General features: G+C 36.4%; 2 protein-coding genes and 1 non-coding gene across 4 annotated transcripts in view; 1 reads left to right on the forward strand and 2 right to left on the reverse strand.

Moving 5' to 3' along the window:
• SPATA1 (spermatogenesis associated 1) overlaps positions 1–8,123 on the forward strand; it is a 40,409-nt gene extending 32,286 nt beyond the window's left edge. Inside the window, 4 exon segments of the mRNA XM_036026349.1 lie at positions 862–1,040; positions 5,898–5,996; positions 8,036–8,094; positions 8,096–8,123. Of these exon segments, the coding sequence (XP_035882242.1) occupies positions 862–1,040; positions 5,898–5,996; positions 8,036–8,094; positions 8,096–8,123 (365 nt within the window).
• On the reverse strand, positions 6,980–27,784 carry CTBS (chitobiase). 2 transcript variants are annotated; one of them, XM_028513678.2, is made up of 7 exons: positions 27,551–27,784; positions 24,688–24,826; positions 23,979–24,187; positions 16,167–16,338; positions 14,288–14,385; positions 13,562–13,723; positions 6,980–9,963 (listed from the first exon to the last, which is right to left on the reverse strand). In XM_028513678.2, exons 1-7 carry the CDS (start codon positions 27,725–27,727, stop codon positions 9,772–9,774), a joined length of 1,149 nt encoding a protein of 382 aa, XP_028369479.1. In that variant the 5' UTR covers positions 27,728–27,784; the 3' UTR covers positions 6,980–9,771. The 2 variants fall into 2 exon arrangements, with proteins under 2 accessions (XP_028369479.1, XP_035882241.1); XM_036026348.1 differs by lacking the exon at positions 13,562–13,723 and having other exon boundaries at positions 27,551–27,742.
• On the reverse strand, positions 17,383–17,486 carry LOC114498242. Its single transcript, XR_003684686.1, has one exon. It is a non-coding gene; the product is annotated as a U6 spliceosomal RNA (small nuclear RNA).
• Positions 27,785–27,944: the final 160 nt, after the last annotated feature.

The raw sequence follows: 27,944 nt of genomic DNA on the forward strand, positions 1-27,944 counted from the left end.
TGTTTCTTTTTTCCCTGTCTTTCTCCCTCCCTTCCCTCTCTCTAAAAATAAATAAATAAAATCTTTTTTAAAACAAGAAAGAAAGAAATGCTTTCTTTCCTTTCTTTTATAAGGTATAAAGATTATATATAGGGCAATAGTTAAAATTTTGAGTTAAGTTCAATGTAGTTGTATATTTTTAATAAAATCACTATATAGAGTTTTTAAATATGGGGTTTACATTCTTTTTGATAATCTGAAAAAAACGAACATGAACATAATCTGGTATGCTAGCATGCAGTTGGTGTTGCTGTTAAGTTTGTAGTTAGAATCTCATCAATGCCAAAGCAGTTCCCTAGCTGGTAGTGTTGAATTTCTGATTCAGAGTGTCAGGTTTGAGATATCTGATCCACACAATTTTGGGGATATAATCTTGATAAAAGAAGAATCAGCATCACCAGATATCACAAAACATGTCATTGTGAGGGCTGAAGAAATTAAGGAAAAATCAGAAAAAGTATGTTATGCCTCTTTCATAATTATAAATAAAGTTTCCATAATCTGATTTGATTATAGAATAGTAATCAAAATAAAAATTGTGGGCACTTTGCTATATATAATATTCTTAATCAATATTTTCCAGAAATAATTATAAGCTTAAAGAAAAACTTGGTCATGGATTTTGTATATACTACTATTTCACTATATTTGTAGATAAATACTTTTATTATTTAAGAAATATTTCTCTTAGCTCTAATTTTCTGAGCATATAAGGGAGGGAGAAGAGAGAATAGAAGAGTTTAACTCTAGGGTCCTTTCTAGATGTAAAAGTTGAATCCTTTGATCAAACTCAAACTATATCCTTTGCTTTTTTTTTTATAGCCTGTGATAGTTCGAAGAAAAAATACTTTGAAACAAAGAAAGTGACAGCATCATTGGAGGAGGTTTTAGTAAAATGTCAAGAAGATTTAGAACTCTACTATAAAAAACTGCTCCTGCAGCTTAAAGCTAGGGAGATCAAGATAAGACTGAAGACTATAGCAAACATCACAAACTCTAAGGTGCTACTAAATGTGTTCACATTCTATTAGAGAAATTCTATTTAAAATATTTGCTTTATAATTGTTAGTATTATTATATTTAGGGTGCTTTGGGCTGCAGATAAAATAAACCTTGACTTAAACTGGCTTAAACAATAAGAAAATTCATGATGCTGAGGAGATACAATCACCTGTGTGATGATGTCTTTAAATGTCTAGGTGCTTCTGGTACTGGGTTGGCCAAGAAGTTTGTATCATTTTTTGCCCTACAGTGGCTCTCATAGCACTTAGTCGTCTTCAGCTTTGTCCAAAACAGTTTTGTTAGATTGTATTCTGACAGCTGTCATATCAGAGTACATTTTAAAAAACTTATAAAAATTGATGAGCTTTTGTGTAGCCATTTAAATATTGAAGATGGAAGAAAATATGCAACATTTTCAACATATTATGCTTTATTATTTCAAGAAAGGTAAAAACACAATTGAAATGCAAAAAGAGTTGTGCAGTGTATGCAGAAGGTGCTGTGACTGATCAAACATGTCAAAAATGGTTTGCAAAGTTTCATGCTGGAGATTTCTTACTGGACGATGCTGCTCCATAGTCAAGTAGAACAGTTGAAGTTGATAGCAATCAAATCGAGACATTAATTGAGAACAATCAATTTTATACCGTGAGGCGATAGCCAACATACTGAAAATATCCAAGTCAAAAAAGATATTGGTGATAATGAAAAAAATGTGTCTTTTTTATTATGGAAAAAACATAATGGACTTTTTGGCCAACCCAGTATTTCCTGATTATTTTCAAATGTTGGTTTGATTTCAAAATGCCTTTCCTTCATGGTAGCAATAGAGTTGCCAATGGCAAGTAGGGTTATATGCCTCCAAACCTCTTCCAGACAGATGGAATATACAAAACTTGCCCTTTTGCTTGGTGGGGGATCAACCAGGCCTACCCTGGAATAATAATAGTTTCCAGGGAATGCTATATGCTGACTTAGATCAATTATAAACAACTCTGTCCCTGAGGTTAGGCTTATTTTCTCTGATTCTATGGGAAAGAGATGAACACATGATGAAATACAGTGAGAGACAAACAGTTATTTACTACAGTCCTCTTTTATGTGTGGGGAGGTTAATAACATTCATGGAATTTCAAATTACTGATTTTCTAAAGAAATTATTAAATTATATAAAATTTTGTCTATTTTTTCTTAAGATAGTCTTGAGTATTGAAAAATCAGAGACATGAAGTTTATTTTTTAAATTGAGTAATTCCACCATATAATTAAAAAACAAATTCCAGGAGTCACTTATCTGTTTAATTTTCATTACCCAATTCCACTTACCCAAAAAAGTTTTTATGTCAACCATATAAAAACTTAATCATGATTAAGATTATCGAGTTAACTTTAGACATGATGAAATATTAACAAGTTCAGCTTCTGGTCAAGATGGTGATGTAGGCAGACATGGCTTGCCTCTTTGCACAACCACATCAAAATTACAAATAAAATATAGAACAGCCATCACTTAGGAATGTCAGAAATAGAGCTGAATGGAAGTCTGACAACCATGGAATTGAAGAAACCACATCCACCCAGTCTCGTAGGAGAGGCTGGCCACACACCCACATACATAAAAATTCTGGAGGGATGTCTTTGGAGTGAGGAGTCCCAGACCACACCAAGGCCCTCAGCCTGGGATCCCAGTGCCAGGAAGATAAGTCCCCACAACTTCTGGCTGCAAAAACTGGCAGGGATTGAATCAGTGGAGGTGGCTGCTGGATCCCTAAGCATTTCCTCTTGGGAAACCCACACATGGACTAACACACTCAGACTCGCTCCCTGTGAGCTCCAGCACTGGGCTGGCAGCTTGAAGGGCACCAGTGGTATATAGGGAGAGACTGGAATGTCTGACATCAGGGTGAGCAGAGGCCATTGTCCCTTTGCTGACCCCTCCCCCTACAGAATCAGTAGGCTGGTGCCATATCTGAGACTCCATCAACCTGGCTAACACTGTGTGACCTACTTTGGAGATCCACAGAGGCTCCACCCCAACTAACTTATGGGCTCATCCAAGCTGCTTTTCCATAAGAATGGCTGGTCTTAGCTCCTAAATCTTATCAAACAAGCAACAGCTGGCTTTAGTGAGCCCTCTTGGCAGCTAGGTTAGAGTCACAACTTTGTGTCACCTGGGAATCTCCAAGCCCAGCACGAGTAGCAGCCATCTCAGATTGCTTTACAGCTCAGGCAGGGTGCACTGGGCAAAACACAGGTGGGGGATGACCTTGGCCTGCAGCACTCGGGAAACTCCAGAGCCAACACACCCAGTGGACAGCTACAGACCACGTCAGAGCACCACCACCTTGCCCCTGCACAGCTGATCCTTCACGGAGGGTGGAGGTGGGTGGTCAGTGGTTAACAGCCAGTCCTTGCAGCTGGCTAGCCTGGGTAAATCCCTTCCATTGATCTGTCAACAGCAACCAAGGCTCAACTACAAGAGGAGGGTATACTTAGCCCACACGAAAGGTGCATTTTGAGTACCCAGCTTGGGTGATAGGGGAGGCTTTGCGACTGGACGCTACAGGACACCTACTACATTAGGCCACACTATCAAGATATGGAGTCAAAGCAGCTCTACCTAATATGTAGAAAGAAACACAGGAAGGCTGCCAAAATGGGGAGACAAAGAAACATGGCCCAAATGAAAGAACAGATCAAAACTCCAGAAAAGGAGCTAAGCAAAATGGAGTTAAGGAATCTATCAGATGCAGAGTTCAAAACACTTTATAAGGATGCTCAAGGGACTTAATGAGCAGCATAAAAAAGATCCAGTTAGAAACAAAGGATACACTAATTGAAATTAAGAACAATTTACAGGGAAACAACAGTGGAGTAGATGAAGCCAAGAATCAAATCAATGATTTGGAACATACAGAATAAAAAAAACAACAATGCAGAACAAGAAAAAAAAAGAATCCAAAAAAATGAGGATAGTATAAACAGCTTCTGGGACAATTTTAAGAGGTCTAACATTTGCCTCATAGGGGTGCCAGAAGAAGAGAAAAAGCAAAAAATTGGAAATCTATCTGAAAAAATAGTGAAAGAAAAATTATCTAATTTGGTGAAGGAAACAGACATGCAAGTCCAGGAAGTGCAGTAAGTCCCAGTTATGATGGATGCAAAGAGGCCCACTCCAAGACACATCATTATTAAAAGGACAAAGTTTAGAGATAAAGACTCTGAAAAGCAGCAAGAGAAAAGAAGTTAGTTACCAGAAGTTTGCCAGATGGGAGGGGGAGGAGGAGGATGGTGAAGATGTGAGGGGATTAAGAAGCACAAATAGGTGGTTAAAGAATAGCCATGAGGATGTAAAATACAGTATGGGAAGTGGAGTGGCCAAAAACTTACACACATGACCCATGGACATGAACAATGGTGGGGAGATTGCCTGAGGGAGTGGGGGTGCTGGGTGGAGGGGGGCAAACAGGGAAAAATCAGGACAACTGTAATAGCATAATCAGTAAAATATAATACAAATACTAAAAATTTCCTCATTTATTTTCCCCATTTTATTGATATAATTGACGTTTAATATTGTATTGATTTAAGGTGCACAACACAATGATTTGAAATATGTATATACTGTGAAATGATTACTGCAATAAGTCTAGTTAATATCTATTGCCTTATAGTTACAATTTTTTTTCTTGTAATGAGAGCTTTTAGGACCTATTTGCTTAGCAACTTTCAAATATACAATATAGTACTGTTAACTATAGTCATTATGCTATATATTACACCACCAGAACTTATTAACTTATAACTAGATATTTGTACCTTATGGCCCCTTCACCTAATTCCCCTGTGCCCCACCCCTGGCAACTACCAATCTGTTCTGTTTCTATGAGTAAAAGGTTACTATTTTATTTTACTTTATCCTCACTTGAGGATATGTTTTTATTGATTTTAGAAAGAGAAGAAGGGGGAGGCAGGGAGGAGCAGGGAGAGAGAGAGAGAGAGTGTTATCAATGTGAGAGGGAAAAATTGGTTGGTTGCCTCCTGTAGGCACCTGACCTGGGACTGAACCAGCAACCTGAAACCTAGGTATGTGCTCTGGTCAAGAATCAAACCTGCAACATTTTGGTGTACAGGATAATGTTCCAATCAACCAAGCTAGTTGGCCAGAGCAAATGTTTACCATTTTAGATAAATTTAATGTAAAATCTAAATAAGCTCAAGTAATGCTTTGTCCATATTAGCTGATACAAACTTTTAGCATACCTAGTAGTATCTATTTAGCCATTATATCAATTCAATATATAACAGTTATTTTCATAAAGGCTACTTAAATTTTTAAGTAATTTCTGTTGACCATATACTTCATAAATTATTCAAACAAAAGTAACCAAAAGTGTTCTTATATTAAATAGGTTTACTTGTACTAAATAAGTTTTCTTGTATGAAATGTACCACTTTATTATTAAGTATGTTAAAGTAATGCTAATCTCATTCAGCTAATAAAGCATTATGCCAATTTATAAAGCTTTGCTAATATCTTAAGCATATTCCTTTTGTAGTAATAGTTGGCATCTGTGGTACTAATTTCATGGTAATTTTTGCAAATTGCCTATTTATTTTTATAATACATGAATGATGATAGAAGAACAAAAGAGAAAGCAGTCCCTAAACTGAAGAAGTCAACAGGTTAATAGTAATTTACTTCAAAGCAATGTTTATTTTATGGAATAGATTTTTTTCACGATTTGCACTTTTGGTTTTTGTTAACCACATCATAGTTTATGTTAGCAAGGCAATTAAAATTAAAATGTATAGGTGTTATCCTTAATAAAGACATCTTAATATATCTCACACAGAATAACCTTATACTTCATATCACCGAGGTACAGTGTGCAATTGACCAACTTAAGAGAAAATCAGATATTCAGAAAATAAAACTCATCATACAAGCTAAGGTAATTTTCATTTCTCCTGATTAAATGGTAACACTTATCTTGTTGGTGTTTTAACTTGGGGTGTTAATAGCATAAGAAGGAAGGATTGACTGTTTTAATATTGTTACCTTGACAAAGAGCACATGTGAAAAAAAATGCAAGAATGACCACTAAATCCTGAAAAGATGCATGTTAAATCAAGGTCAAAGTAAAATTCAGTAAAAATTCCAGTAAGAATTAAAGGAAAAGGACCCTGTGAATCACTACAAAGGCTCAATAAAATATTTTCAGAGAAGTAGTTTTCATATGCTAGAGTCATTCATGAATAAGTTTTGACTTTTTTAAATTTAATTTTCATTAATTTTCCCTCTCTCTTGGGTAATTATCTCACTTTCTGCAGTTATTTTCATTTATATACTTGGATGAATGCTCTCGTTTCACCTCTTCATTGGAAATAGCTTGATGACAGAATAATGACCCCTTGCTAGGTTGAGCCCTGTCCAAGAGAGCTTCCTGTGATGCTGGACATGTTCCATACCTGCACTGTCCAGTATGGTAGCCACTACCCACATAAGGGTATTGAGTACTTGAAATGTAGCTTGCTGGATGACTATGGAATTGAATTTCAAATTTTATTTAATTTGAATAGATTTTAATTTAAATAGCTACATTTGGCAAATGGCTGCTATACTGCACAGCAGAGTTCTAGATTCTTTTCACTACTGGCATTCTCAAGGCTAACCCTTGGCTCAGCATTGAGAAACTTAAAATACAGAAAAGGAAAAGGGCAAAGGAGCATTTTTAAGTAAACATGAATATTTAGCATTATTATACAGTATATACTCAAAAAATAATTGGTTCAATAAATGAAACTTTGCATATTCAAAAAAAAACAGAGAGAAAGCCAGTATGGAAACTTGTGCGCTTACTGATAGTTGGGTGGGTAAAAGAAAGCAATAGAAATGCCTCCAGAGTCTTCAATCAAGAGTCTCAATGTTCTTCTCTTTTGGAAAGGATACACATTAGATCTTAGCATCTTTGTATATTTTAACCTTATAAATATCACTTATGAATGGTTTTAACCCATATCAGAATTTCTAGCACAAAAAAGAGGAAAGACTAATAGGAAAAAGAGAACAGTTTTCAGCATACAGATTGGGGGGAAAATTCTACATTTAACCATAGTGTCTAATTGGCACATAGTAGACATCATTATTATTTATTATTATATTTGGAATAATTTACTTCAAACTTACCTATAAGAGTCAGAACTGAGGGGCAAGAAACCTAGCCAGAGTCTGTTGCAACCATATTCAAGTTGGTATAGCATAAGCAGTGCTTCTCGAAGTTCAATGTGAAATCACCTGTGTCTGACTTAACAGTCCTGGGGTGAAGCCTGAGAGTCGTCATTCCTAAGAAGCTCCGAGGTGATATGAATGCTTTGGTCCACAGACAATACATGGAATAGTAAGGGCTGTGGCACCAGACTGGTTTGAGTTTAAATCCTGGCTGTGCCACTTACTAGTTTTATACCTGGAGTGAGTTACTTAACTTCTAGGCATCTCAGTTTGCTCAACTGTAAAAAGGGGATAAGTAGTAGTATCGGTCTCAATAACATTTTTGGTAAAATCAAGGAGATTAATTCACTTAGAAGAGTGGAATAACACTACTGTATTATGTTTCTTAACTTTGGTTTCTCAGGGCTAGGAATTAAGGTTTTTTGTAATTATGGTTTTTTTAACTATTCCTTTTCACTTTAGAACAAGGTTTGAAGCTTTAGCAAAAGATAAAAAATTGTTTCACTTTAGGTTTTTTAGAACAGTTTAATTTTATTATGACTATGTTATTAAGTAAAATTATTTGATAGGCTACCCAGCAGTAAATAAGCAGGACTTTTGATTTATAAGTTTAACCTAGTAATTCAGTGCAAGTGAAGGCATTAAAGGGAAATGAAAGAAGACAGTTAAAACAGTTACAAAAAAACCTTCATTCAGATGACAATTATGTAATTTAAGATGGGTAAAATGAAGTTCATTTATGAAAAATAATTCATTTTATAGATGAGAAAACAAGCAATTTCAGATGTATCCACACTGAAAGCTGCACTGACACAGAAAAATATTAATACATCTTTACAACTTCAATTAGGTATGTAAAATATTAAATATTTATTTGATCAGATTTGTTTGACATTTGTTCTCCATGGCAATATTTTATGTAAATCATAAAGTTTATATTTTTCACCAAATCCTTTGGTAATAAAAAGGATTTCAGGAAACAGATATATAAAAGTAAAATGGTGTCCATTTGGTTATTGTTAAATGATCTTAAATGTAGCTAATATGACTGTAAATATGATTTAAATCATATTCTTAATAAATAGGAATATATTTGCATATAAATAGGTACTGTTTAATGTACTCATTGCACTTTAATTAAAAGCAATCTGGAAATACAAAAGAATAAGGATATTGAACTTGCATTCAGAGTTATGACAGTTTAGTATCTAAGAATTTAAATTTTTTAGTAATTTATATAAAGACACTAAAAATTCAGCAAATTGTATGGAAAGTGGTTGTTGTTCCTCTGCCATAATAACTGTGTAAGTAGGAGATGGAATACTCTCATAACAGATGACTGAGTCATCATTTATTTCAGTTTAGAGGGGAAAATGTGCAGGGAATGCAGGATTTGTGTAAGTCCAGAGTTCAAGGATACAGACTTTTAGTCTAAGTATTTAAAGGAACTAGTAAAGTGCACACAATGTTCTTCTTAATTGCCTTGAGATAAAGAACATTTATAAAGGTTCTTTGCACAAAATATCTCTTTTCGAAAGAGGAACTGTTTGAGAAAACAGGATCTTTAGATAATTTAAAGTAAAATGCAGATACATAAAAATAAAAATTTAACCATGAAAAGAAAACTAGCCAAGAAGTAAAGTATAGATGCCCATAAGTGAAGGAATATTAGTAATTGGAAGGGTAAATGACAACAGATGAAGGGTATGTGACAAAGGGTAGAATCAGGTTCAACAGCAAGCTTTTCCTATTGTATCTGATATCCTATATCAGATATACCCACACATAAAAAATGTCATCCATAACTACATGTAAAAATCTAGTCGGAAAATAATAGGTAGCTCTAACCTATTAATTAAAAATATTACTAAATTATCTTCTTGTACTTTGCATTTTAATCTTTTATATTCCTTCCCCTCTCTCTCCAGAGGTTTGAGTTTAACTCATATGCCTCAGAGAGCATGAGTATCATATGGAGTCAGGAAAACTATTTACAGCAGTGTGATGAACCTAAAGAGGAGAATGAATTGCAGGGTTTAAGTTTAGATTTATTGAAAAAAAGTACAAAGTAAACTGCTTCTCAAAGACTAGGTTTTAAAAAATCTATTCTAAGCAAATATTTTCACTTCAAATTACACATATTTAAAAATTAGCATTTATTTGTAAGCATACATGTTAATATTAAGGGGAAAATAGCATAATAAAATTTTGAAAGCAGTAGTTCCTAATTATAGTATTAAAGCATCTTATAGAGGAATAATTAATATAGGATGTTGACTTCTTACCTTTATGTTGCTGGATAATTAAGATATCTATACATCTTCAAATATAAACAATGAAAATATCTCTTTATTCTTTGTCTGTTTTTAATTATACTGATAAGTAACATATATAGGTACATGACAAAAACATAAATTCTTTTGTCTCTTCAAGAAACCAGATCTGTTTACATAGATCATTTTCTAAATCTTAAGTTTGACAAAAGATGTTCACATACGTCACAGCTTCGGTTTTAAGACTTTCCACATTTCTTCAGTTTGCTGTTTGGCTATAGCATCTTCAGAGTAGTCTAGGCAGTTAGCATTCCACATGCCAATGCCCCGTAAGCCACGGGTTTGTGTATATGTTGCCTTTAAAGAAATGCTCTTCGGGTTATCATACCACACTTGATGAAAACGGCCAGCAGAGTCCTGTACAAATAAATGAAAATGTAAATTTTGAGTATTCAGTACAATAAGAGGGAAAGCATTTCTTAATTTCAAGGATTCAAAAAGGATACAGTGAATAATAAAAATTTAAGGGCACAACACTTCCCAGTTCTGTGACTCCATGGTTCTCATGCGAGACTTTGTAGATATCATTGCTTGTGGCACTTTTCCAACAATGGAGATTACTACAAATAAGCCTCCTAATGTCTTATATTTAAGGTCTTTTTCTTGCCTAAAACTCCTTCCTTGCTCTAATCTGATGATTAAAAAGTACGAATTCATGGAACCCATACTACATGATACCTACTGAATCAAAACTTTCCAGGCCTAGTGCTCTGATAGGTTTTTGTCTGTTTTGCGTTTTATGTTCCATTAGGTTAGTAGGATATGCAGCCAAGACTAAAGAAGATTGCTGCTGTGGTTCTCTGAATCCAACTTACACCCCTTTTTTGAATTCTCTACAGTTTCTAGTTAGGACCTCAACAGATGCTTTTGCTTATGATGAATTAGTCAAATCAAAAGAAGGTAATGACAATACATGAGAAAAGTAACTCCTTTTCTAGGTCTTACAGCACTCATTGAATGCTGTCAGATCTGGACTCCATGGATGCCTTATGCACACAGCTGATGAAGAACTATGAACTAGGAAATGCTGTGATGCTCACCTTCACTCTATAAAGTCCTCCTCCCCAACAGTTATTCCATCTAGTACAAAGAGTCCCCTTTAGAAGGTATATCATTGGTTGGATAAAGGACAAAGGAAAGTGGAAAGGAGCAGATCTAGGCAAAAGGGTAGAGAAGGGGGAAAATAGGAGGTAAAAAAGAGAATAACCTGTGATTAAAAATAATTTACTGATTTTTATATACATTGGGGAAAAATTTTTAAAGGCGGTTCTCCACTAAAGCCAGTAACATTTTTTAATGGTAGCACCACTGGAATTAGAAGTTTCCTCATCATGACTACACTGAAGGACAATAGTCATTTGGTAAATAAATAAAACTATGGCATATTTAAGTATAGTAGACTCATTACATTCAAGTATATCCTGTACTATATCTTATATCCTGTTCTTTCAAATATTTGGAACTTAAAAGCCATGCATGTCTTAGTAACAATTGTGATTCACCATTTAAAGGCAACTTGAAGAACTTATACCTAAATATAGAAATATTTCTTTTGGGGGGTTTAGGAACAAACCCAAATACCTATATCTTTGAATTTGCCATCATTCTAGCTAGTACTTTGAGAACTTTTAACACTATTAGGAAATTTCAAATGCCTCAAAATAGTGAATGATTAAAGGTTGAAAAACAGAGCATATATAACATTGATATATGCTTGGTTAAGGCATAAATGCCTTCAAGAATATTAAGTACCAAGATGAAGCTACTATTGCTGAGACAGCATAAGAAGGCAGAATGATTCTCTTCAGTCACACCAGAAACTTAATTTCGGCTGCTACAAATTTTACAATGAATAAAAAGAGGAACAAAAGAGGTATAACTAGATCATTGTCTAAAGTGCCTGTGAATGAATGGCCTCCAAGGCTCCTCAAAATGTTTCCTGAATTCTAAGACCTTAAAGAATGTGTCTTCTTATTCACTAAGGAAAAAATAAGTCAGGAATTCAAAGATACTACATTACAGTGTCAACTGTTGTTCTATATTCTATATTTCTATGTATAATTGGTTACAGTCTTTCCAAAACTGATATCCATGAAACACTCATCCCCCTACATGTTTTTAAGAGTGCTGGGAAACAAGATTCTATGTGAAACAATTAAATGGATTATGTACTACAGCACTTCTCAAATCCTTTAATAGAATGTTGTACATTTTAAATCTCCGAGAGGGACATAAAGTGTGCGCTGCTTTCCAAATATATTTGACCATGGGGTGTGTGTTGTGTGTAATATTAACAGTTCCAAGAATACAGTTCTATAAATACTGTTTGGCAAAGACAAGGTTACAGGATGTCATAGTTTAATTACTAGGCATGTACACTAGATTCTAAAGTTTAGAAAAATTTACAGTAAAGCTTTCTATGTAATTGATATACAGGCATGTATAGATTTAAATCCATTGTAATTTATTAAATACATATATTTGCAATTATTTTTTAATTAGAGTACCAGGCAGTTTGTTAAGAATATTCTGCCCTGGCTGGTGTGGCTGAGTGGATTGAGCACTGGCCTGCAAACCGAAAGGTCACCGGTTCTGTTCCCAGTTAGGGCGCATGCCTGGGTTGCATTTTATGGGAACAGACCCCCAGTTGGGTGTGTGCAAAAGGCAACTGATAGATGTTCCTCTCTCTCTCTCTTTCTCCCTCCCTTCCCCTCTCTCTAAAAATAAATAAATAAAATCTTTTTAAAATATATATTCTTACTAGAATTAACTTAAGGCATATCATTTTAGGGCTCCTTTTTACAGTAACACAATCCAAAGTAAATTCAAATACAGTCTGTACTTAGATTTGTAAGGTATGAATAGTTCTTATTATACTAAAGGTAAATTACAAAAAAATATAACTTCTTTGCCTCTTTGGCAATTCGTATTTATCAAACACTACCTGACAGAATTGCTGATCATTCACTCCATTTCTTCAAGTCTGTTTGTAATATTTTTCAGTCTCTAATTTTAACATTGTCTTTCATTTGTCTAATATCATATAGTTTCACTGAATTGTGAAATTAATTTGAAATGATGCCCTTTTCTATTATAAAGTCCATGATGGTGCATCTCTTGTTCTCAGCCTCATTAGCTTCCTGTATAGGAGCCTTATCAGTGTCTTTATCTACTTTGAAATGGAGGCTTTCAGAGCTAGCAACCTGTTTTGGCCCAAAGCTCATTGGAAGCCATAGTCATTATACATATTTGTCAATTACTAAGGAAATCTTATTTTTTTAATCCTCACCTGAGGACATTTTCTCACTGCTTTTAGAGAAAGAGGAAGGAAGAGAGAAACATCAGTGTGAGAAACATCTTTTGGTTGCCTTCCATACATGTCTGGACTGGGGATCAGACCTGCAATCTAGGCATGTGCCCCAACTTGGAATCGAACCTACAACTTTTGGCTACGGGACAATGCTTTGACTAATTGAGCCACACTGGCCAGGGCAGTAATCCTGCTTATGATAGGCATGTTTTTATTACACCACCCACAATGACAAGTGTCCCGTGCAGAACAGTTCCACAATGACCATAACTTGCATTGCTCACAGGGAAGTTAATGTTTACACAGATTTAAAGACAAGTTCACTACTGTAAACAGCAGTCTGGCCCTGGCACCATCCCACAAAGTGAAACGTCACCAGTTCAATTCTGGGTTAGGGCACATGCCTGGGTTACAGGTTCAGTAACTGGGTGGGGTGCATACTGAAGGCAACCAATCAGTGTTTCTCTCCCTCTCTTTCTCCCTTCCTTCTAGGTAAATAAATAAACAAGCAAGTAAAATCTTTAAACAACAGTCTGTATGTGGTACCTTAAAAGAAAACTGATAAAAATTCTCCATATCAAATACACAATATGCAACTTCAAAAACTAATAGAAGTACATGTTCATAACTTGTGAAAAGTCTTACTTTATAGTTATAATATGGAGACTTTTGATTTTCATCCCACAGGATTCCAGAAATAGAACTGTTTACTTGCTTCATAATTACTTTATAGGGCACCTGACGTCCTGCCGCATCACTACAAGGAGCTCCCCGGAAAGGGACTTTTGCAATGGTGCAAACGTGATCCTAGAAATACAAAATTGTTCATGTTATAGATTATCAATTAAGCATATGTTAAAAACTAAGTCAGAAAACTATTAGAAAAATATATACTATAAATAGATGTCCTTTCTATACAGTATGAAAATAAAATTTCATTATTAAGTGAAAATATAAAACACTTGGAACTTTTATGTGATTGAATAATTAAAAATAAACTCTCCTTTTTGGTCTCAAACTTATTTCAGAAATTCTAAAGTTTACATACTCTATATATAGAATAGTTTATAAATTCCAAATAGAGTATATATTGTATATACATATATATAAATACAAGATATAAAATACAAAATAAAGATAAAAAATTACATAAGAAATGAGCTGTTCTTCCCTGGCTGGCATAGCTCAGTGGATTGAGCGCGGGCTGTGAACCAAAGTGTCACAGGTTCGATTCCCAGTCAGGGTACATGCCTGGATTGCAGGCCATGGCCCCCAGGAACCGCACATTGATGTTTCTCTCTCTCTCTATCTCTATCTCCCTCCCTTCTCTCTCTAAAAATAAATAAATAAAATTTATTGAGCTGTTCTTACCTCTGATAGAGTCAGGCAGGTATAATCATAACCATACCAGGGAAGACCCATTACAAGTTTCTTGGGGTTAATGCCCATCTTGATGTAGTCATCATATGCTAATCAAATAAGGACAGAAAAGGCATATTTTTCTCTTTATATGACTATTAATATGTTCATACAAGCTATACAGCTGCTCAGAATCTAAATTTATAAAAACAGGTAAATTTATGCAAAACACTAGCACAGTGTTCCTCTAATATTCTGAAAGTCATCCCTTAAGAATTATAAACTATAAATCGTTTTCTAAGCCCTTTCTTTTAAATAATAAAAACATTCAGAACAATTAAGTTCAAATTGATGCAAAAATTACAAAATTTAGCCCTAGGAAGAATGATACATTTCAGAAAAGCATGGTGATTGTGTCTATTAACTGCTAAGATATATATTTGATATTCAAGATTCTAAAGTGTTGATAAAGCTCTATTAAGTCTTAAATTATCTGTCCAGGAAGGTCTCAGAATTTCTTAGAGAAAGCACAAGTGTTCCATGTTTTATAAATATCCTAAAAGGGTGAACTACAGCTGGGTATGAGAAATGTCACCCTCTTACTCTGTATTATATAATCTTTAGTTACAGAAACAAAGAAAAATAAACAAATTACTAGTACTATCAATCTCTAAATGCTTAATGCTACAAAATATGTTTTCCTACCAAGAGAAGTTTCAGGACTATGTAGAATGTTAAGTAAATTTGGTACTTTTCAGAGCCTTTAAAGTTACTGTATACCATTAAATATCCAAGAGATGGGTAGGATATATATCCCAAATATATTAATTATGAACTTATTGATAAAACATAATTATCATCTTTTTTATGAAACACAGTTTGGGAACGCTAGAATTGTTACTTCCTAATTGTAACACAGTTACATTATTTGCCAAATTTTTAAGAGTATATGCTTGTGATCAGACTATTCTGTCCAATTACAACATGATAAAGTGAGGCCAGGTTGTAAGGTTTTACCTCTATATGAAAAAGAAAGGATTTTTTTATTTACTTACCAAACAACAATTTAGTCAGTGCCAACTATCTCAGAAAATTTCCCTTGAATCCATAAGATAACAAGCAACCTTTTATTCAGTTGGCTGATGGAATACAAACTAATCCAAACTTTGGAACAGACAACGCAAAGATCACATCATATGAATGAGAGGAAGTACTCTCAGTTTTAGTGCTATACAGGCATACCCCCTTTACTGCATTGAAAAGAAGTTGCTTGTTTTACAATTTAAAGACAGACTGTCCACCTGCAAAATGACCATGACTTGCTTTACTGTGACCCTGGCTTTATTGCGGTATCCAGGATGGAGCCCACAATATCTCCTGCGTATGCAGGTAGTTTGTAATACAGCATGTGTACTAACAGCAAATGTCAAAGAAGGTAAAGCCAATCCTATCAATCGTGTATAGAAAGTGTCACATCATAACTATCTCTGCTATTAAATTAACATTGGGTATTTCAACAAAAACATATTGTCAGATTCTAGATAGGCAAATATCTTCATGTGAGTTTGAGGGAAGTATGTTGACTTGAAGTTAAAACACTTGCTTGAGTTTCAACTACATAACACTTAATGGCCATGCAATCAAGATAACTTACTTTTCATCTCATCTGTATTAGGCAGTTAATAAATAACATACTTATCCCACAAGACTTTCAGAAGAATAAGTGAAAACTTTACAACTTATTGTAAACTTTAAAGTTCTCCAAATTAAGTGCTTTTTAAATGTTTCAAAAAAGCTTTACATTTGGAAAATGTATACAGATGACTTAGAAATATTAGTGTTAGATTATGGAATTAATATCAGTAATAAATGATTATTTGGTGTATCTTACCAGTTAATGTCTGATTACAGGGAGCATTGGCTGCTGCCATACATTCTGACCAGACCTGACTTTGTTCATCATAAGACATCACAAAGAGAAAGTCACAAGCATCTGCAATTCCAGTATAATTATAGCACCTTCTGTCTATGCACTTTGGAGACCAAGCTACATCAAAGGTTACCTGCGGAGAAATGCACACCATTTTTTTTAATATATGTGTATTATATCAGATGTTTTGTTGATTACATATTCTCTGCCTCATACAACCCAAGACAACAGAACAGCTTTCATATATGAATGTAGGGTTTAACTCATGTAGAAGTAGAACAGTTCTAAAAAATATATTTTTTACCTACATAGACTCATATATATATTTGGACAATGCTTTTTATTTACATTTGGATAATGGACATATATTCGGACCAGACATATTTGGATATGTACAATGACCAGGAGTAGAGAACGGTGTGGAAGGGGAGTTTTAAGCTCAAATGTCTTCAGAGGTTACACTGGAAACTCACAGATTGAAAGGAACAGGTGTAATGACAGTAAGGTGTGATGGGGGCTTTCAGCAACTGGAAAATGAAAGCGGCACACTAAAAGACTTAAAAAACAAAAGTTTTCCCTTTAAATTGTGCAGGCTAAACGGGCCATGTGTTGGCACAAGCTAACTGGCCAGCGTTGGAAATCTGAGCCCTTGATTTACAATTACATTTTTATGATAGGTTCATTCCAACGTTACCATTAAAGAATAGTGGTGTTTTATCTTTTGCACATACCAATTCTAATTTATTAATAACAGCAATGTAAAGAATGAGATTTTGAGACCTATGTGAGGAGAGCATTGGCAGCCTGCATACCAGAGATTTGCTGTTCTTGATCTAAATCGTACTCATCTGCAAAGCTGATTTCCACACTGACAAACTTCCCCTATCTGCATAAAGCCACAGATAAAGGCTTATACCATTTATTAATTTTTCAACAATTCTCAAATTCATGTTGACCAAATATGCCGGAATAACCTAGCACAACTTGACTAAAATACAGTTCCTAGCCTCTATCCCAGACCTACTGAATCAATCACTGGGTATATTTTTAATAAGTACTGCCAAGTGATTCTGAGATAGGTTTAGAATCACTGGTTCATATTACTTATATAATACATAATATAAAATATATTTTATGTATATATATATATTTTAGTTAACTAGATTTTCTTTTTTAAAAAAATACAGGACACTTCACAAATTTACATGTCATTCTTGCACAGCGACCATGCTCATCTCTGTGTTGTTCTAATTCTAGTATATGTGCTGCCAAAGGGAGCACCCTTCACTAGATTTTAAATTTTTGAAAGGCAGGTATCCTTCATTCATTCAGTAAACAATTCTTAAACATTGTGTTAGACATGTTTAAAGGAGCTGGTCCCTGTCTTCATAAAAGTCATGTTCTAGGCTTAAAAATCTATGTTTTTAGCTTTAATGAAGTATGACTGACAAAATTGAAATATATTTAAAGTATACAATGGGATGATTTGATATGCATAAATATTATGAAAGGATTCCCATCATCAAGTTAATTAATGCACCCATCATGTTACATATTTACTTTTTTTATTGGTGATAGCATATAAGTTCTACCTTATAAGCAAATTTCATTTATACAATAATTATTGACTATAGTCACCATATTATATAGTAAACCTCAGAATTTATTAATCTTTCAATTGAATGCTTATACCCTTTTACTAGCCTCTCATTTCCCCTAGCCCCTGACAACCACCTACTCTCTGTTTCTATTCATTCAAATTGTGTTTTAGATTCCACACAAGGTCAAGAATAAGTGATAGCATGCAGTATCTGCCTTTATCTTCCTGGCATATTTCCTTAAGCATAATTCTGTCCAGGTTATTCAAGTAGTCACTAATGGCAGGATTTCCTTCCTTTTCTCCTTCTTTTTAAAAATCAGGTAATATTCCAGTGTGTGTGTGTGTGTGTGTGTGAGATCCCATTTTCTTATCCATTCATCTGTTGACAGATATTTCGGCTACTTTATATCTTTGCTTTTATGAATAATGCTGCAGTGAAGATGGGAGTACAGATATCTCTTTGAGATAGTGATTTGGTTTTCTTTGGATATATGATGTGGGATTCCTGAATTATATACTAGTTCTAAGTTTCTTGAGGAACTGTGTTTTCTTAGTGGTTATACTGGTTTACATTCCTACCAACAGTAACATGGTTGTATGTTCATCAAAATTTATCCATTTCTTCTAAGTTATATAATTTATTGGTGTATAATTGTTCATAATAGTTTCCTATGACCCTTAGGATGTCTGTTTTATTGGTTGTAATGTCTCTTATTTCACTAGCGAGTTTCATTATTTAAGTCTTCTTTTTTCATAGCTAAAAGTTTGTTAACATTCTTTCAAAAAAACCCAGCTTTGTTTCATTTATCTTTTCTATTGTCTTTATAGTCCATTTCATTTGTTTCCACTCTTTTTTAATATATTTTATTGATTATGCTATTATAGTCATCCCATTTTTTTCCCTCCCCTTTATTCCCTCCACCCTGTACCCCTCCTCCCACCAGCACCCCCACCCCTTAGTTCATGTCCATGGGTCATACATATCAGTTCTTTGGCTTCTCCATTTCCTATACTATTCTTAACTTGTCCCTGTCTATTTTGTACCTACCATTTATGTTTCTTATTCCCTGTACTTTTCCCCCCATTCTTCTCTCACTCCTCCCCACAATAACCTTCCACATGATCTGCATTTCTGTGATTCTGTTTCTGTTCTAGTTGTTTGCTTAGTTTGTTTTTGTTTTTTAGGTTCTGTTGTTGACAGTTGTGAGTTTGTTGTCATTTTGCTGTTCATAGTTTTGATCTTCTTTTTCTTAGATAGATCCCTTTAACATTTCATATAATAAGGGCTGGGTGATGATGAACTCCTTTAACTTGATCTTATCTGGGAAGCACTTTATCTGTTCTTCCATTCTAAATGATAGTTTTGCTGGGTAGAGTAATCTTGGATGTAGGTCCCAGCCTTTCATGACTTTGAATACTTCTTTACAGCCCCTTCTTGCCTGTAAGGTTTTTATTGAGAAATCAGCTTAGAGTCTTGTGGGAACTCCTTTGTAAGTAACTGTCTCCTTTCCTCTTGCTGCTTTTAAGATTCTCTCCTTATCTTTAATCTTGGGTAATGTAACTATGATGTTCCATGGTGTGTACTTCCTTGGGTCCATCATTTTTGGGACTCTCTGAGCTTCCTGGACTTCCAAAAGTCTATTTCCTTTGCCAGATTGGGGAAGTTCTCAAATAAGTTTTCAATTTCTTGCTCTTCCTCTTCTCCTTCTGGAACCCCTATGATTTGCATGTTGGAACATTTAAAGTTGTCCTGAATGTTCCTAAGCCTCTCCTCATTTTTTTCAATTTATTTCTTCATTCTGTTCTGGCTGAATATTTGTTCTTCCTTCTGGTCCAAACCATTGATTTAAGACCTGGTTTCCTTCCCATCGTTGTTAATTCCCTGTACATTTATCTTCATTTCACTTTGCATAGCCTTCACTTTTTCTTCCATTTTGTGACCATACTCAACCATGTCTCTGAGCATCCTGATTACTAATGTTTTGAACTCTGCATCTGATAGATTGGCTATCTCTTCATTGCTTAGTTGTATTTTGGAGCTTTGATCTGTTCTTTCATTTGGGCCATATTTCTTTGTCTCCATGTGCCTGTTACATTGTAAGGGGTAGAGCCTTAGGTATTCACCAAGGCAGGGCAACCCATGCTTTGGTGTGGCACTGTATGTAGGGGAGGGGTCCAAGAGGGAACAATGCTGCTTGCTCAGCTCTCAACCAGCTTTCGGTCACTTCTGCTACCCACAAGCAAATGGGCCCTTCTGGTGTTGATTCCTGGGTGGGTGGGTTTGTGTACATTCTAGAACCCTGTGGGTCTCTCCAATGAACTTCCTGTGAGGCTAGGGGTTTCTCTCACCACTGCAAGACCCACAGGTTTTTACAGCCAGAGTTTTTGAGGCTTTATTTCCCCACTCTGGAACCCTGCACAGTTTGTCTCGCTCCCCAGTTGTTCCTCTTGGTTTACCCACACGCAAATATGGGACTGCCCTGTATGCCAGCCACCACCTTGCCATGTGTCCTCTCCACCAAGGCTGCCCGTCTCTGCCCCTCCTACGAGTCTGAATGAATGTTTCTTCTTTAACTCCTTGGTTGTCAGACTTCTATACGGTTAGATTTTTCTGGCAGTTCTGGTTATTTTTTTGTTTCTAAATTTGTTGTCGTCCTTTTAGTTATGTGAGGAGGCAGAGTGTATCTACACCTCCATCTTAACCAGAGTCATCTGTTTTCACTATGATCATTGTTATTTCCTTCCTCTACTAACTTTGGGCTTCAGTAGTTCTTTTTCTAGTTTCCTTGAAGTGTAAAGTGAGTTTGGGTATTCGAGAGCTTTCTTCTTCTTTTTTTTTTTTAGGTTTTATTTATTTATTTTTAGAGAGAGGGGAAGGGTGGGAGAGAAACATCATTGTGCAAGAGAAACATAGATTGGTTGCCTCTCACATTCCCCCAACTGGCAGCCTTGGCTGTGTTCTGATTGGGAATTGGACCAGCAACCTTTTAGTTCTCAGGCCAACATTCAATCCACTAAGCCACACCAGCCAGGACAAGAGCTTTCTTGTTAATGTAGGCAATTGTCAACATAAACTTCCCTCTTGAGCTGTTTTTGCCACATCCCATAAGTTCTAGCACATTGCGTTTCTGTTTTCATTTGACTCAAGATATTTTTATTTCAATTTTGATTTCTTCTTTGACCCTTTGGTTGTTCAGTAGCATAGTATTTACTTTGTATGTGCTTGTGAGTTTTCCACTTTTCTTCTTGTAATTAATTTCTAGTTTCATACCATTGTAGTCAGAAAGGGTGCTTGATATAATTTTAGTCTTCTAAATGTTAGGTAGCAGCTAGGAGTGAGCAGACAGAGGGGAAATAAAGGCAGTGCCCCACCATTACAATCTAACAAAGAACTTAAAACAGGAGCTAGAAACAAAAGGGAGATAGATATGTCTCAACAATGAACTCAGCAGTCTTGAGCCTAGTCTGATAAGATTGCCAGGTGTTCTGAACATCACAAGCAAAACTATGATAGCCAAAACTATGATAAGTCAGGAGAAGGGGAGTCCTTGAAATGCATCTCCACTAGCTGAAAAAGAAAATCTTTAAAACTGTATTGATCCCAAGGTCTAGAAGAAGAGGAGGAGGGGGAACCTAGAAGCTGACTAAAGTATATAACTCTTGGATTCCCGAGAGTCAGGGCACTCAGATTAGCTGAGTGCTCACTTGTAGCCAGGTGCTCAAGTGTATACAACAAACTTACTCACAACTTTATTTCCTCTATACATGGGGCATTCAGACTAGCCAGGTGCCTGCTTGCAGTTTGTGCTCGTACGGTTTCATAAATAAACTTGCTATCTTATTTCCACTACATGTGTTGTCTCTTGCCTGAATTCTTCTATTGCAAGCAAGACAAGAACTGAGGAGAGGCAGCCCCTGACTCAGGTCTCCCCAGTAACATAAACATCATTAAGATGTATTTTGTGGCTTAATATATGCTTTCTCCTGGAAAATGTTTTCTGGGCACTTGAGAAGATATGTATTCTGCTATTGTTGGATGGATTGTTCTGTTGTATGTCTGTTAGATCACTTTGTTCTAATATGTATTTCCTTATTGAAGTCTCCCTATTGATTATCTTTCTGGATAATCTATCCACCACTGAAAGGGGAGTGTAGAAGTCCTCCTCTATTATTGTAGCATTGCTATCTATTGCTTCCTTCAGATATGCTAACATTTGCTTCATATATCTGGATGCTCTAATATTGGATGTATAAATATTTGTAACCTATAGGTCTACTTGATGTTTCATAAATTCCTTAAGCTATCTTCAGTCTTTTTCATTCTTTTTTTTTTCTTTTTATTTCTCTGATTAGATGACTTTCTCTGCCTTTAAGTTTACTGATCCTTCTGTTTGGTTCAGTCTTTTGTTGAACCCCTCTTGAATTTTTCAGTTCTGTTATTGTTATTCTTCATTTCTATGATTTCTATTTAGTACTTTTTAATATTTTCTGTCTCTTTGTTGAAATTCTCATTTTGTTCAGACGTTGCTGTCCTGATCTCAGTGAGCCACATTGTGACTATTATTTTGAACTCATTATCAAGTAAATCACTTATTTCTGTTACATTAAGATCTTTTTATAATGTTTCATCTTGTTATTTTCTTTGGGGTCTGGGGAGGATTGCAGTCACTACCTAAATGTGGGCTAATTAGAAGTCAGATTCTTAGGCAGCAACTTGTAATGTATGCAGTCAAACCCTTCCTGGGAAAATATAGGGTTGTTTTTTTTCCTGCTCTTTCTGAGCTGAGCCCTTGGGCAAATTCCCATTACAGCTGCTGGGGTGCTTTGGGAAATTCCTCTTTGTTTGCTACAATCCTGTGGGACTGAGGAATGCAAGCCCTGTTGGCTTTCAGAGCTAGGTGTTTGGGGGACTCACCCCTCACATAGGAGCCTTAAAAGTTGGGGCACTAAAGGTACATTCCAAACCCCTCACTCCTCAGAAGCTGGAGTTGAGGGTTCCCTCCCTATTATATGGTGCTAGGGGTGGGGTTTATGGCAGAGTGTGTCTCAGCCTTTCCTACCAATTTCAATGTGGTTATTTTCTCAGTCGCCATATATGTAGCTAGGTTCTGGATTTCTCTCTAAGGAAATTGTTCCATTTGTAGCTGTACATTCTGTGTGTCCATGTGAGGAGCGAAATGCAGGAGTTTCTTGCATCTCCATTTGATCCAGAATATCAACCATAATCACCTATAAAACTTTCTAAAAAAAAAATGGATTCTAGGCTCACTTAAACCATGCGAATAATAACCCCTGGGAGCGGGTCCCAGTGTGAGTGTGATACTTTTTCTATGACTGTCTTGTTATCTTGATATATGGCCAGGTTTGAGAATCACTAATCTTGGGGCCACATTATCCTTTGTTACCCATACATTGCCTGACAAGATGTCTTGTGCTCTGATCTACTGCTCTAATCACGCTCATTATGGCAGTGGGGAAGCATACTGCCTTTTGTCATAGCTCTGCCTAGTTCTGTGGAGTTAGTCCTTAGAGCCTTAGTGGGCCTTGGGTGCTTTACAAGTAATTCAAAGTCTGTGGAGCAGCTGAGACACCCAGAAGTGCCTCTACTCTGAGGCAAGAGCTGTCTGTCCTTCACTGGTGAAAGCAGGGCTGGAACAACATAGCCCTTCCTGATTCTTGCTGATCCCTTTGTCTCTCTAATATTTCTAGTCCTGTTGCAAGGCTAGAAGGTGGAGGAATCCATGTTGTGTCTTGATGTCCACAGAGATTAGATTTAGCACATTAAAAGTCTATAAAATTTTGCTATGGCTGGTGTAGCTAAGTGAATTGAGCACAGACCTGTGAAACAAAGGGTTGTGGTTTGATTGCCAGTCTAATAGTGCATGTGCCTGGGTTAATGGGCCAGGTCCCCAGTAGGGGGTGTGCAAGAGGCAACTACACACTGATGTTTCTCTCCTTCTCTTCCTCCCTTCCCCATTCTCTAAAAATAAATAAACAAAATCTTTTTTAAAAAGTCTATAAAATTTATTTAATAAAACTGTCAGAGTTCCAGAAATATTTTCTAAGATATAAGTGCTGAACTTTTATCCTAGATGCTATTAGTTATACATTTAAGAATACATTTTGATAAATAAGTTTAGGTGGTTCCTAAATATATCAAAGGAATTTTTTACCTGTGATCCCTCAATTTCATGATGGAAAGCATCTGCAGTTTCTTGGACTAAAGCAGTCAGTGCATCATATTCAGGTGTTGAATAATTAACTTCTTGCTCTATGTCTATATTAATTCCATCCATATATTGTGTTTTGGCCAAGTTAACTTGTTGAGCTATCCAGGATGCTCTGAAATTAGGATCAATGATATCCTTTAAGGATACATCTCCTGTGAAAGAAATACACATCTTTTGTGCATATATGCTTTTCACAGTTTAATGACATTTACTTCACAAACCCATTCCAAAGAGATCAAAATGTCCTTTAAACATCTCATTATTTTGGAATACTAAGCTCCCACTTTGTCTTCCAAATGAAAAAATAATATACTAAAGTAATAAAAAGTCATTACTTATTCACCTCCAAAATAACTGTTTCGAGTAATTAGTAAAATCATTCTCAAAGTAGAAGCAGAAATTGGGGACTATACTAGCTAAAAGTCATCGTGCCAATGAGGAGTCACATTTGGCTCAAGATAATGCTGTGGTTGTTTAATTCTTTAATAATATTTGCATTTGTAAAATGAATTAAAAATATCAAGATTGAGTTTAGAATGCTAAAAAATATGCCAGATGAACAATGAAAGGGAAGTATTTGGAAAACAACAATAGCAAATGATGCAAGTAAACTACCAGCTGTCTGGACACATCTGGTGAAAACTATACTCACCTTTCAGCACTACTCTGGCTCCTTTTGCATGAGCATAGCACATAAGTTCTGAGTCATATTTTCCAAAAAGTGCCACAGTTGTAATCTGTGACCAGTCATAAGATTTCCAAGTTTTGCCACCAACGTCAAACACAAAGACCTGTCAGGAGACCAGGGATAAACACCACCACTTAAACCAAGAAGAATATCATGCTGATCCCCCAAAATAATATTAAATACCAAACATACGTCAGGTACTGGGGTACTGAGAATATAACAGTGAAGAAGACATTGGGGTAGGAGTACCAGTGTATTGGTGGCAGGGGAAATTACCCAGCCTGGAAGGTAGGAAAGGATAGCTAAGAAGAGAGGGTGGCAAGTGCCAGGGCCTGGAGGCAGAGAGCATGGTAGTGGTGTAACTAAATCCTGAGAATGGCTCTCCCCTAAAACTGGACTGCAACAGCAGGGAAGAGCCAGAGAGTAGCAAGCGGGATTAAATCATAAAGGCCTTGAAAGCCCTCTTGAAAAACTAGTAATATTTTATCTTGAAGAAAGGGGTTTTAGAGGAGAATCCACACATTGCCATTTTAGGTCTGCATTTATGTATGCATTTTAGAACAATCCCTTCAGCTGAAGTGGAAATGGATTCAAGAGAGGCTAAAACTGGAGGTAGAATATCTAATAGGGAAGCTGTTGGAAGAATCCTAACAAGAAATGATGGTGACCTCAACTGACACATGGAGCAGCAGACATAGGTGAGATTAACATACAGATCTGAAAGATCCTAAAGAGGCAAAGTTAACAGGATTTGTGACTATTTGAATGAGTAAGGCAAAAGAAAAAGAGGAAGTTGATAATCCTCAGGTTTCTGGCTACTGTAGGCGGAGCCACAGATACTGCATTGCTATGAATGATTTTAGTGAGCCTGACTTCTTAGTGCTCAAGTTAAATTCTAAAGCAGGAGATGTTATGTTTTTCCAGTACTTTTACCACACAGATAATTCTAGAAGCACAGAAGGCTCACTGATCATTATTATTTTATCCCAAATAAGGTGTTAATTAATTCAGCAAATAGTTATTGAACTCCAGTAAGGAATAGGGAGAGGATGTTGCTAGGCATCAGTGACAAAGAGGTTAAAAAGAAGACTGAAATCTGTGGAATGATCTGGACAGAATGGAAGGGACATACCTATGAACCAAAAAAAAAAAAAAAGGCATTTTCAGTAAAGAGAACAGAAAGTGCAAAGGTTTCAATCCCTCAAGAGACTTCTGATTTTATGGAACCAAAAGAAAGTCAGTGTGGCTAGAACACAATCCTGTAAGTACATGGGATCAGGTAAAACTAGTAAGGTAGGTCATGGCGAGATCAAGTAAAGTTTTGTAGGCCAGGGAGGATTTGGTGTTTTATCCTGAGAGCAATGAGAAGTCATTAGAGTATTTTAAGCAGGGGTATAGCTTAAGATTTGCATTAAGAAATAAAAGAGGGAAGTGGGGGGACGGGGGAGCATGATTGATTGATTACTGGTCCACTGTGAGTAGAACAGATGGGGAAGGTTGGTGGGGAGAGCTAGCTATTAAAGTTAAACTGGACATTTCTCAAATTTCTAATTTCTAGATTTATGTTTTGTTTCACTTTTCAGAATTCACTGTGCATAACTCATTTTTCTGCTAAGGAGTTTTCCGTTGAAATGATAAAAATTAGAAAATGTGAAATTGAACAGCTCATTGTTTTTAGACACATATCTCCATCATAAACCTTAACCACTATTTTAATTCTGATAATTAAAATTAAATTTGTTAAAAAAATTACTGAGACTCTGTCATATAATAGAAATCCTGGAAAATAGCTGGATGAACTAATTGAAAATACAAGGGAAAAAAAAGCTATGTAAGCTAGTCATGGGGTTTGAAAAATATAGAGAAGGTCAGTAGAGAAGAAGACCATTTACCATGAACATACAATGAACACAATTTTGCTTGTTTGCATAACTCACTTTCCAAATGCCCACAAACCCTGTCTAACCTACTAAGAGTGTTCTCCATCATAAACACTTTCACTTTTATTTTTTCTCTAAACAATGTTACATGTGATTTTTATTGGCATTGAAATGCCACAGCATCAAACTTATCTGCTAGATTAAGAACTGGCCATTGTCCCTACATTACACAATAATACTCTTTGGACTAAGCCTTTACACCTCTCTGAGGTCCATTCCTGCTGCAGTCATCAAAATCTAGCAGTCAGACAGTTTTCATGTTGCCCGCAAAACAGTTTGATTAAAGTTGCAAAGGCCTTACAAATTGCTAGATGTAGAAGGAAAATTTATCGACAGACCTATTTTTATCCACCTTCGAGGATGATTTTTGAGGTGCCTGAAGGAAAGGCGTGGTGAGTATAGAAAAGCAAAGATAAGCAAAACATTCTGCCCTCCAGTGCATTCTTGGAGCCCAAAGATTCCTTCAAATGCAATCCTCGTCCCCTTGAAAACCAGTGGGTCTTCCAGCTCAGGGAACAGCTCGTTATCCTAGCCCCTTGGCTTGTAAGGCTAGAGTGCACGGCTGAGACACTGTTGTGTAATGAGAGAAGCTTGTGTTTGGAGTCAGATCTGGGTTGGAACACTTGCCTGCCTCTTCCAATCACTTGCTCTCAGACGTGGGAGGAGTTACTCAACCTCTCTGAGCCAGAATTTCTTCATCTACCAGATAAAGGAAATTCATAAATAGAAAAGCCCTGGGCGAGTGGTCAAAAGGGTTTCAGCAGCTGCAACCACCTCTTTCTAGAGGTTCTACTCTAACTTCTCTTCAAGCTTGCAGGACCAGACTGGGGCGAGGGGGCACGTGGCGGGGGGGGGGGGGGGGGGAGCGCGACGCGAAAGGCACTTACCTCGAAGTTGGGGTGCTTGCGGATGGGTTGGCACAGCGCTGGATCCTGGCACGGGCAGTTGGCCCCAGCCTGGAGTGGCAGCAGCAACAGCAGCAGCGGCAGCAGCGGAGCAATCCCAGGCGTGCTGCCCCAACCCTGCGTTGGCACACGGCGGAGTCTGAGCGACGGTTTGGACATTCTGGTGGGTCACCGAGTGGCGCAAGTGGGTTTCTCCCGCCGGGCTCGGAGGGGCGGAGCCTGCAGCTCTAAGGAAGGGGGCGGGCGTGGGCGGTGCTCCTGACCTAGGAAGGGGAAGGGCTGGGCATTCGTCAAAGCTGGCTGCCTCAGGGTTGGATAGAGAAGAAGGGGCTCTCTAAAAGGCGACTGCCTTGAGCCAGGGCCTCTGCCCACCAGA

This window comes from Phyllostomus discolor, chromosome 5, assembly GCF_004126475.2.
Source record: "Phyllostomus discolor isolate MPI-MPIP mPhyDis1 chromosome 5, mPhyDis1.pri.v3, whole genome shotgun sequence".
NCBI classification, from domain to species: domain Eukaryota; kingdom Metazoa; phylum Chordata; class Mammalia; order Chiroptera; family Phyllostomidae; genus Phyllostomus; species Phyllostomus discolor.